The sequence below is a fragment of the Balaenoptera physalus genome (genome assembly GCF_965194825.1).
Source record: "Balaenoptera physalus genome assembly, chromosome: 8".
NCBI lineage: Eukaryota > Metazoa > Chordata > Mammalia > Artiodactyla > Balaenopteridae > Balaenoptera > Balaenoptera physalus.
Window position 1 is genome coordinate 118,272,837 of NC_138887.1, and position 12,263 is coordinate 118,285,099.

The window sequence follows — 12,263 nt, forward strand, 5'->3', positions numbered from 1 at the left end:
CTATCTTCACAAGAATTTGTCAGGATAAAAGCACACTAGTAAATTTTATCCCCAACAAGCTCAACTTTAAAATGGGAAATAGATTCTCTCAGACAAAAATGAGGGGCATCAGAAAACCAGCCTCCGACTAAAACTCCAGCCAGATTCATGTATGTACAGAGCTCATACTTATAAGTACCTACTGAATTGGAAATTAAAGGAACTCTCACCCTTAAAATGGCTAAGATGGGGCTCTTTTATTGCCTACGAAGTTAAATTAGAAAAGCCGGCTTAATAAAAACATCTTTTCAGTATTCTGACCTTAAAGAAACAAAAGCCCTTCAAGGGGGGACTGGCACTTCTCTTCCTGTGCCTTTGAAATGTCAATGTTCTACCTGATCTTTGGGCGTTTCGGTGTGTGCACCTGTGTGTTGAAGACTTGGTCTTGTTACGGAGTCCAAGCCCGCTCTGCTCGCTGCATGACAGGCCAATAAATCTGAGACGAGGTGTTGAGGCCAGGAATATGGCTTTATTCGGAAAGCCGGCAGACTGAGAAGACGGCAGGCTAGTGTCTCAAAATAAGCATCTTATCGGGGTCTGGATGCCATCTTCTTTTCTAGAATCAGGGAGGGAAGTAAATAAAAAGGCAGAATAGAGAGGGAGAGGTGGGGAGGAAATAAAGAAAAAAGGCCGTCAGTCTTGCAAAACATCTCCTGGAATGGCCAGCTTCGGGGAGGGGATGTATTAATTTCTTCTGTCTTGCAGCCCTTCGCAGGTGGGTAGGATTCCCTGAAGCAGCCCATTATGTATGATTATAATCACAAAAGCAACGAAAAGCAAAGGCTAAAGGCAAAGAAACAGATCCAACATGGAGTCAGAACTGGCTCTTTCCTGTTATGGTCTCTGCCATCCAAAAGGTACCCATAGGTGCACATTTAGCAGCCAATCAAATAGACTTGGATTCTGAGCAGTCTTTTGCCTGTGTCAACTTTCAGGGTTGTTTTTTTTTTTTCCCATCGTAACCTTTGTTGCATCAGCCTGTACTTTCTTAGACTATTTTGGGGAATAAACCCTCTGAATCTTTTTTAGGTGCATCCTTTGCACCCTCTTGTGGGGAAGCCTCTTGCATCTTATTGGTCTGAATCACTATTAATATTGTATCTCATTAATGGCCAGATGATGGATCCTTGAAACTGGAAAAACTTCTAAATCGGTAAATTTTTAGAAAGCTCTCATTATAAACAGATGTTTTCTTGGTGAAACCGCACACCTCAATTGGGACTCGAACCCACAATCTTCCAACTGAAACTGCACAACTCATCTCAGGACTTAATGAAGCTCAGGTTCTTCATGTCTCGGTGCAGCAGGAATTCAGCAAGAAACAATGTGACAGGTAAGAACTAAATTTATTAATATAGGACCCTCGTGAAGGATACAAGTGGGCAAGCAAGAGGGCTCTGCCCTGAGAACTAAATGGGCTACATTTTTATAACCAAAGGAAAAGTGAGGAGGGAGAGAAGACCACCTTCTTCCTCATTCTTTGAGTAGATGTCATGCTTACATCATTAGCTCCTCTTTCACGTTGGGCGGGGGTGTTTTTGACCCCATACGATCAAACTAGGAATGTCATGGCGCTATTCAGATCAGCAGAAGTGTGGTAACATATACTCAAATATGTTAAGTCATCTCAGGTTTCAGTATAATGAGGGTCTTCTGCTTTGGAATGTCACCTTTCCCTTATATTCCTGTCCTTGTGTTACCAAACCCAGGTTCAGCTGCTAGCCGCTCAGGAGCCAATAATGTAAAAGGCAAGTGTCAGTAGAAAGGAAAAGTGTTTTAATCAGAAAAACTGGCAGTCTGGAGAGAAGGTGGACTCATGTCCAGAAACCAATTCCGAAGACTCTGCTCAGCCATGACAGTTTTTAAAGGGAAAAATGGGAGACAAGAATCTCAGTGAATCATCAAAGCAAGAAGTTGGGTTCTGCATCCTTCTCCATTGTGTGCAGGCTGGCTGGCTCTCTCTTTAGATATTATCTTGCCTCTGTGATCTGCCTGCAGGATTGCCTAGGGGGCTACTGGGGGCAGAGAGCTGGTCATTCCTTAACTACTTAATTCTTCATTCTTCATTTAATCTAGGAAAAGGATCAACAGGTTAGACGAGGCACAGCGTGCATTCAGGAGAGCTCAAGTCAGGAGTTAGGTTAAATTGCCTAGTGATCTCATTCCTATAATTAGGTTATTTTAAGGTTAGAGGGGAATAGAAATGGGCAAACAAGAAAGCGGCAAAAGAGCTGCTTTCAATTCCCCACTGTTAAAGATCACTCCATTTCTATGGGGTTAGGGGCAAAGATTCATCTTCTATAACTTCATGCTGACATAGGGTGCCATCTTCTCAGAGTGGAAGATGTTGACATGATGGGTCTGTAGCACCTCTTTGCTGACAATTTTAGTTGCCTGTTTACATATATGAGCAGAAAAGCTACAATTCTTTGTCTGCCCACAAAGATATAGATTATTATGAGCAATAATGTTAATCGCATTCTCTTGAGGGCAGTTCCTGGAATTGTGCTGGTCCTAGATTCAGTACTGCTCAAGATGGAGCAGCTTATGTCATGGCTACAGTCTGGTTGGGGGTGGGGGCACTTCAGGGTTCTGCGTTCTGCTCTGTTCCACTTGGTCCTAAGGATCAGTATCTTGCTGACCTTGAATATCTTGTGCTTTTATATATGGCTTTATTGTTAAGCAAGCCTGCTTTGTTTCATGATGTTCCAATAGCTTTCCTGAGTGATCATTAACTTAGAGTGGTCTCCCAAAGTTGCCTAAAGTTCCCTCTCCATCTAAAATCCCCTAGTGGCATTTCTAAAACTACCTGTGTAACTATCCTACTCTATCCCTATCACTGGTATTTAAAAATGGGTAAATAAAATGAATGTTAATAAGATTAAAGGAAAAGGTTTTGATAGAACATGACCTACGGTTGGATGGTCCAAAAGGACCCCCCCCAACTGGTCCCCAACATTAAAAGGCCCCAATCAAATCCACTCTATTTACCCCAGTTTAAAATAAATAAATATGTATATCTATACTATATCTCTCTATATAAAGGGCAGAAGGAAACTTACACTGAGATACCTGAACAACGATTACCTGAGGCAGCAGTTAGGCCAGTTAGTCAAGTTTAAAGATTGACAACAGGGCCTGGGTCCCTTGGCTCAACTCCTCTCTGGGGACCCAGAGTCTTTTTATTTTTAATTAATTAATTTTTGGTTGCATTGGTTCTTCATTGCTGTGCGCGGGCTTTCTCTAGTTGTGGTGAGCGGGGGCTACTCTTCGTTGCAGTGCGCAGGCTTCTCATTGCGGCGGCTTCTCTTGTTGCGGAGCGCGGGCCCTAGGCGCACGCGGGGCAGTAGTTGTGGCGCAGGGGCTTAGTTGCTCCGTGGCATGTGGGATCTTCCCGGACCGGGGCTCGAACCTGTGCCCCTGCGTTGGCAGGCAGATTCTTAACCACTGCACCACCAGGGAAGTCCCTGGGGACCCAGAGTCTTTTATACAAAATAGATTAAATGGTTGGGGATAAAAAGAAAAAAAAACTTCTAGGAGTCCTTGTAAGAACAAGCCTTGTTTTTTGTTTTTGTTGTTGTTGTTACGTAAATGAACCCATTTATTGTAGGCTAGCAATGTTTCAAATGGTGGCGCTTCTACTGGTCCTTCAATTCCTTCCGTCTTCTGATGGCTGACTTGACTGTGACGGCAGAAGTGGTGTCGTAGGTCCAGGCACCACCAGCTACGGTTTTCATGCGGGAACCACAGTGCGAAATGCCCACAGCTCGTCTCTTCATCTCGATTTTGAGCAGAAGGAGCAAGAGTACTTGGCGTGCTGGCTGATTTCAATTGTCTTCACCATTTTCCGGAGGGAGGCACCATAATGGGTCCCGTATTTACCCACCATTCTGACCTTCTTGGTGCATTTAGCCATGTCGCCACCACCTAGGTCTGAGCCCAGAGAGGAGAAGACCTGTTGATTGGCTCCTAATGGAAACTAAAGGTAAAGGTATAAAATGATAACATTGAGATGAAAGTTAATAAAAATTGGTATATGTAAATAGGCTTTATATAAGATGGTTACATCTCTTTTGTTTAGTTATATTGTAGGATAGACATGTTTCACAGGGGATCACTTCCCTTGTGTGGCATTATAAGACAGGGCTTAGGGACCGGCCCCTCAGGAAATATTTATTAAACCAACTAAAGGAAACTGATAGTGTTACCTGGGACTGTACAACATAAAGGAAAACTAAGAACTAATATTCGGGGGCTAATAACAGTGACAATAGAGATTTGCTCTTGGTCTAACCTGTGCACTTAAAAGAGGGTCTTTATTGAGTACCTACCGTAGGCAAGCTTTTGAAGGCATGATAAATTAAACCCTAAAGTTCTAAAACACAGAACTCTTAAATTTCAGTTTCGTTGAAAATCTTCTCACTGATATAGAAAAGCAAATTAAAGAAAATACAGTTAGGCAAATGCATTTTTAATAGCATTTACGTGACAGATGATTTCTATTACTGAAGCAAACTTGGGTCCGCTCACCCGCACAGAGTGAAGCCGATCGACTGACACTGGATTGTGCTGGAGAAAAGCGCCGTGTCGATTGTAAAGATGCCAGTACCAGGCTCCTCTCTTATGTCTTGGGAGTGGTCCCTCAGAGCTAGCTGAGGGGCTGCCTCCGGGGCCTCAAGTCCTCAGAAAGTCTGCTGAATAAAAGAGAATTCTCAACTTTTCGGTTGTGCACTTTTTTCAGTTGACAGTGTTGTGTAAATTGTTGACAAAAGCTAGAGTCTCCAGACAATTTCAAAGCTAAACTCCTGAGAAAGCCACAACTTCTCTCATCACTGAGACTTTCATGGTCCACCTGGGCCAGACGTGTGGGCAGGGAATGCGGAAGAGCACATTCTAGTCAATTTGCACCGCTCAGACCATGTAATGCAGGAGAGGAGTCTTTAGGCCGTTAGGAGGAACAGAAAGCAGGCAGGGGAAAAGGTAGAGGAAAAGAGAAAGGTGATAGACTAGATTCCTAGAGCTGCTCTAACAGATTATTACAAACTATGAAGCTTCAAAGCAGAGACATTTATTGCTGCAGAGTTCCGGGAGTTCACACTCAAAATGCTGGCAAAGCCATGCTCTCTGAAGGCTCCAGGGGGGCATCCTCCCTTGTGTTTTCCCAGCTGCTGGTGGTTGCTGGCAATCCTCGGCGTTCCTTGGCTTGTAGCTGCATCACTCCAGTCTCTTTCCTCTTGCATTTTACTATAAGCAGCAAGGAGAAAGCAGACTGCACCTTCCACACTGTACTTAGAAATCTCTTCAGCTAAATATTCAAGTTCATCACTTACAAGTTCTACTCTCCACCCAGCAATAGACTGGCGCTATCCCTAGGATACACCAAGCCACGTGTCTGACTTCTTTCTTCCCCGAAGAGCCCTGCAGTCTCCCAGTGCACCCAGGAATGATGATCAGACACTGTGACTGGCTTTCTGGGCAAGATTTAGGTCATTTACTAAGGGCCTTTTGGATCCACCACAATAACCACAAACAACAAGTATAACTTTGGCAATGTTGGTGTGATAACAGGCACACGGAGAAAAAGCTTTCAACTTGTCAAAGCTGAAGCACCCACCAAATTATGGGGCAATATTTCTGTCTCTTTAAAGGCAAACAGTTCCTTCACTGGCTCCACCCAATCTGCTTCCTGGCTCAGAGGTGTCAGAGGGTGCAAACATTTTCCCCTCATAGTTAAAGCAAAAGCACGGGCTCAAACAGCTTCTTTGGAGAAAACTTGACAACTCATCAACTCCTTCAAAAGGTGAGCCTGGCTGAGAAGAGGGCCCAGAGGATAGAGCTGCGAGGGGCAGTAGGATACAGGGAGTCCGCGCGGGGGTGGACTGTGGCCCGAGAAGGGACCAGGTGGTGTGCAGGCAACGCAGGAAGGAGGATGCTGCCAGAGTGCTGGTGGTGGAGGGGAGAGAGGGGAGGAAAGACGTTTATGAGCATAATGTCCATACACCTCATATTCAACAGGACAAACCTTAGCTGAAAACTGCACCGTCTGTCTAGTTGCTGTTGTGATGGACATTGAGTACCACTTGATAACCCAGAGTTTTCCCTTAATAGGAAATGAGTGTCCGCAAGGCAGCTCTTTAGAGCTGGAAGGCAATTCAGAGGCCACCCAGTCTAAACCCCTGTTTCTTGTTTTTAGTTTAATTTTTATTTTATATTGGAGTAGAGTTGATTTGCAATGTTGTGTAACTTTCAGGTATACAGCTCAGTGATTCTGTTATACGTATACGTATATCCATTCTTTTTCAGATTCTTTTCCCATATAGGTTATTACAGAATATTGAGTACCCCAGATTTCTCTGAAGCAAATGTCAGACCTTGTGTCACTTTATCAGTAAATATTTGAGTATGTATGTCTGAAAGATAAAGACCATTTTAAAAAATTACCATAATCAGACTTCAAAAAGCAATGAGAATTTCTAGAAAATTACCAGTTATATTCACATTGCCCTGATTGTCTCATAATTTTAAAAATTGTTTGAAGTTGCGCCCAAATGAGGTCCATAAATTGCAATTCATTGATATCTCTTAAATTTAACTTAACACATAGGTTTCTACCTTCCTTGTTTCTTGCTGTAAAATTTCTTTAAGAAAGGGGAAGTCTTTTGTCCAACAGAATTGGAAGTGTACACTTTGTTGATTACACCCCAAAATGTCACTTGTCATGCTCTTCTAGTTCCAGTGTTTTGTGTGCATTCTGTTTAGGGAGAAGCTTGGTCAGATTAAAGCTTGGCTGGTGTTTTGGTGGGAGTACTTCACAGGTGCAGTTGTTAACGTCAATCAGAAGGCACTTAATGTTTGGTTGTCTCAGATATTAATGATTACCTTGAGTGTACGTTTCCTTAAGGGTCACAAATTATGATATTCTAATTCTATCATTCTTTCTTCATTTATTAGATGGAATAATCCTATAAAAAGAAACTTCCCCTCAACAATTCTTTCATTTCCACGAAGCACAGTTATATAAGAAAGACAAGATAAATGCTTTGTTCTTTCCCTTTGTCAACGTTCAGAATGACATACTCCTAACATACTCCAAAGCGAACAACTGACTTCTTCTAAGAAGATGGCATTGCTATGAACACATAGATTTTAACTTATTTGATATATTTCAATCCCTTGGGATCATTATTCTTATTGATGCTCAAACTGTCTCATCTTTGTCCCGTGGGGGGTCGTCTTCAAGTTGGCTCTTAAGTCCTTTTGATGCGATCCTAGTAATTTTTTTCATAGCATCCTTGCTGTCTAGTATGACAAGACGGTCTATGCTCAACTCGTACGTTGCCTGGCGCAGACCTGGAATCCATGCTTTCTCCTCAGAGCCCTGAATTTCTGGCGGGAAATGGCATTTGAAGGTTACAATCTGCACGAAGGGTCCTCACTGTTACTGAGCTCATCATTGTTTTTATGCCTTTTCAATGGATTTCAAAACTATAGAAACACACACACGCACATACACACAACTAAGAATAGGATTCCCAAAAACAATTTTTTGCAGGTTTTTTTGGGGGGGGTGGTGGCGCTTAACTATATCCTACTGGGGATGGACAAAGAAATTACTGCATTGTCAAGTCTCTAGGACCAATTTTTTTGTGGTTCATCCACCACACAAAATACAATCTGGCTAGTTTGTTTCATTTGCTTTGGATTTTTACTAGTATTTTGAAATATAATTTTTGCTGTATAATATATGCTTTCAAGATCAAATCTATGAAATCTAAGTATATCCAAAGTAGTCTAGTTCCCAGCTTCTATCCCCAGCTTCCCTCCACCCTGTTTCTTCCATCCCCATATAAGTAACTTTTTTGTCTGCTTTCTTTTCCGATTATCCTGCCATTATTTTTACGTATGAATGAAAAAATATACATATTACATTTTATATATGTAGGCCCCAGTCCTCCTTGTTAGAGAAATGATAGTAAACTCTACATTATTTTTTTCACTTGGCTTTTTTTGCTTAATGATATATCCTGGAGATGTCTCCATACCTGGATATAAAGATATATCTCATTCCGTTTTACAGTTGGCTAGTACTGCACTGCGTGAATATACCTTAGTTTATTCAACCAGGCCCATACTGATGGGCATTTGATAGGTTTTTGGTCTTCTGCTATTTCAAATAGCGGTGCAGTAAACAGCCTTCTGCATAATTTGTTTCTGTATTTTTGTCAGTGTACCTTTGGGATAAATCGCAAAATTGAGGTTGATAATCAAAGGGTAAATGCACATGTACTTTTGCAAGATATTGCTAACTTCTCCTCTAGATGTTTTAGACTGCTTTTCCATTCGCACTAGCCATGTGGGAGAGCACCTGTTTCCCCTACACCTTTTACCAATATATTATGCCAGCAAACTTTTGGATTTTTGCCAAACCTGTAGGTGAGAAATAGTATCTTAGTGTAATATTAAATAATTAATTTAATTTTTCTATGTTTTGATATATTTTTCTCTATTACGAGTGAATGTTAATCTCTTTTTATATATTCAAAGGATATTTACATTTTTTTCTTTGAACTGTTTATTTATATCTTTCTCCATTTTTTATCGAGTTGCTGGTCTTTTGTTTCTCTACTTTTAGATATTCTTTGTTTATTTTTTAATTTTGTAATTCAAGTATAGTTGATTTACAATACTGTGTTAGTTTTAGGTGTACAGCAAAGTAATTCAGTTACATATTTTGTTTTTCTGATTCTCTTGCATTATAGGTTATTAAAGATATTGAATATAGTTCCCTGTGCTATACAGTAAATCCTTGTTGCTTTTGTATTTTATATATAGTGGTATGTATCCATAAATCCCATACTCCTAATTTATCCCTCTTCCTCCACTTTCCCCTTTGGTAATCAGAAGTTTGTTTTCTATGTGTGTGAGTCTGTTTCTGTTTTGTAAATAAGTTTATTTGTATTTTTTTTAGATGCCACATGTAAGTGATACCATATGATATTTGTCTTTCCTTGTGTGACTTACTTCTCTCAATATGATAATCTCTAGGCCCATCCATGTAGCTGCAAATGGCATTATTTCATTTTATTTATGGCTGAGTAATATTCCATTGTATATATGTACCACATCTTCTTTATCCATTCATCTGTCAGTGGACATTTAGGTTGTTTCCATGTCTTGGCTATTGTAAATGGTGCTGCTGAGAACATAGGGGCGCATGTATCTTTTCAAATCAGAGTTTTGTCCAGATATGTGCCCAGGAGTGGGATTGCTGGATCCTCTGGTGACTCTATTTTTAGTTTTTTGTGGATCCCCCATACTGTTCTCCATAGCGGCTGCACCAAATTACATTCCTACCAGCAGTGTGGGAAGGTCCCCTTCTCTCCACATTTTCTCCAGCATTTATTGTTTGTAGACTTTTTGATCATGGCCATTCTGACTGCTCTGAGGTGATACATCATTGTAGCTTTGATTTGCATTTCTTCAATGTTTAGTGATGCTGAGCATCTTTTCATGTGGTTGTTGGCCATCTGTATAGATATTCTTTGTGTAAAAGGAAAATTGCCCCTTGCCCCTCTTTTATAGAAGTTGGAAAAAAGAATTTTCCCCTAGTTTGACATTTGTGTTTTAATTTGTGTATGGATTGTTTATTTGTTTGTTTGCCTCACATTATCTTTTTGATTTTTATGTAATCAAATTTAGGAGTCTTTTTCCTTACTCAATTTCAAATCTTAGAAATATTTTCCCCACCCCCAGGTTACAAAGATTTATCCATGTTTCTTCTATTATCATATGGATTTTTTTTACATTTAAATTTCTAATCTATTTGGAATTTGAATGGCATCAGGAAGTGGATGCAGTTTTATCTTTTTCTGTATTGTTATCTCAGTGTTGCTTATTAGTCCATCTTTTTTCCCATTGATGTGAGATGCTGCCTTATTGAATATAAATATAACATGATATAATTGAATTGAATATAAATGAATATAGTGTGATCAGTTTGGTCTACTCCTGAATCTTCTGTTTTTGTTTCACTGTTCTCTCTATTCGTGCACCAACATCATACTGCTTTCATTATAGGAACTATAACGTTCTACTATCTGGTAGAGCTAGTCTTCCCTCATTTTTCTTTTCTTGATTGCCAAGGCTAATTTTCTGTTTTCTTCATCCAAATGAACTTCATAATCAACTATTTTAGTTGCATGAAAAAAAAGCGATGAAAAAAAATTTTAATATATATTTATGTAAAATCATGTTAAAGACGTATCTATTCATTTAAATTTTATGATTTAAACATGAATCAGTGTTGGGCTTCCCTGGTGGCACAGTGGTTAAGAATCCGCCTGCCAATGCAGGGAACACGGGTTCAAGCCCTGGTATGGGAAGATCCCACATGTCGTGGAGCAGCTAAGCCCATGCACCACAACTACTGAGCCTGCGCTCTAGAGCCCGTGAGCCACAACTACTGAAGCCTGAGTGCCTAGAACCCATGCTCTGCAACAAGAGAAGCAACTGCAATGAGAAGCCTGCACACCGCAATGAAAAATAGCCTCTGGTCACCGCAACTAGAGAACGCCTGTGTGCAGCAAGGAAGACCCAATGCAGCCAAAAATAAATACATACATAAATAAATTTATAAAAAAAAAAGAACATGAATCAGTGTTGAATTTGGCCAAATGTCTTTTTTGCACCTAGTTCCTTTTCTTCTTAACCTATTAATGGGATGTGTTACAACAATTTCCTCATGTTGAACCACCCTAGTATTTCTGAAACAGTAATACTTAATCAAGGTGTATTGCTTTTTAGTGTCTAATAATTTATTTAGGATTTTTGAATCAATACTCACACATGACACATGTGTAGCGCTTTATTTATTGGTGAAATCGTGGTTAGCTTTTAGGATCAACATTACACTTGCTTCATAGAAAGAGCTGAACGTTTTCCTCTCCTTTTATGTGATCAGGAATTGTTTAAGTAGCACAGAGATTATCAGATCTTCAAAGGTTTCAATTAATTCCATGTGAAATCATCTGGACATGACTCTTTTGTGGGGATACTCTTTAAGTACTTTGTTATTTCTTCCACAGCAATTGAGCTGTTTATGCATAATAGAATATTACACATTTTCAGGGAGGAAGAGAAAGAAAAAAAAAGAGAGTTGGGAATGGTTCTCACTTGCCCAAATTGACCCTTTTTCCCTCTCCTTCCTTTTCTTAAGATCTTGTGGGTACCTAAGCCCCAAGGCCTCTTGATATAAACATGGCTGATGCCCAGGACAACGCTCTGAGGGTCGTGCTGGTCGGGAAGACCGGAAGTGGGAAAAGTGCCACAGGAAACACCATCCTCGGGGGAAACGTATTCAAGTCTAGGCTTGCTGCCCAGGCTGTTACCAAAACTTGTCAGAAAGCATCCCGGAAATGGGAGGGGAGAGACCTTCTCGTTGTTGACACCCCAGGGCTCTTCGACACCAAGGAGAGCCTGAGCACCACCTGCATGGAAATCAGCCACTGTGTCCTCGCCTCCTGCCCCGGCCCTCACGCCATCGTCTTGGTCATGCAGCTGGGCCGCTACACGGAGGAAGAGCAGAAAACCGTGGCGTTGATCAAGGCTGTGTTTGGGGAAGCAGCCATGAAGCACATGATCATCTTGTTCACCCGCAAAGAGGAGTTGGAGGACCACAGCCTAAGCGACTTTGTGCGGGGTGCGGATGTAAAGCTACGAAGCATCCTCGAGGAGTGTGGAGACCGCTGCTGCGCCTTCAGTAACAGGAGTACAGACCAGGCTGAGAAGGAAGCTCAGGTGCGGGAGCTGGTGGAGCTGATAGACAAGATGGTGCAGAACAACCAGGGGGCTTACTTTTCCGACGCCATATACAAGGACACGGAGGAAAAGCTGAGAAAGCGGGAGGAAGTCTTGAAGAAAATCTACGCTGATCAGTTAGAAAAGGAAATTAAACTACTTCACAAGGACTATGCCCATAGACCACAGGAAGAAAAGGAGGAACAAATAAAATTGCTAATGAAGAAGCATGATGAACGAATGAAAAACATAAGGGAAGAAGCCAAGGAGAATTTATTTCAAATTGTTTTCAATGGGATTAGAAATATGCTTTCAAAAGTATGGCAAATGTTTTGGAACTAGTGTAAATTGTGTTTTTACTTCTCAATTTACTATAACTCGTTAATATGGTAGTTTGCATTTTCCAAAGAGGGCTAAAACCATATCTT

At 40.9% G+C, this 12,263-nt stretch overlaps 1 protein-coding gene and 1 pseudogene across 2 annotated transcripts; one reads left to right on the forward strand and one right to left on the reverse strand.

Moving 5' to 3' along the window:
• Nucleotides 1–1,459: 1,459 nt before the first annotated feature.
• Nucleotides 1,460–4,167, reverse strand: LOC309666182 (large ribosomal subunit protein eL43 pseudogene; annotated as a pseudogene). The gene has a single exon. The product of its transcript is annotated as a large ribosomal subunit protein eL43 pseudogene (transcript).
• On the forward strand, nt 4,000–12,205 carry LOC309666177 (GTPase IMAP family member 7-like). The gene is made up of 3 exons (XM_082473371.1): nt 4,000–4,024; nt 5,688–5,839; nt 11,255–12,205. Exon 3 carries the CDS (start codon nt 11,296–11,298, stop codon nt 12,175–12,177), a length of 882 nt encoding a protein of 293 aa, XP_082329497.1. The 5' UTR covers nt 4,000–4,024; nt 5,688–5,839; nt 11,255–11,295; the 3' UTR covers nt 12,178–12,205.
• Nucleotides 12,206–12,263: the final 58 nt, after the last annotated feature.

Coding starts and splice junctions, on each gene's coding strand:
- LOC309666177 (XM_082473371.1), top strand. CDS start 11,296: ATGGCTGATGCCCAGGACAACGCTCTGAGGGTCGTGCTGGTCGGGAAG.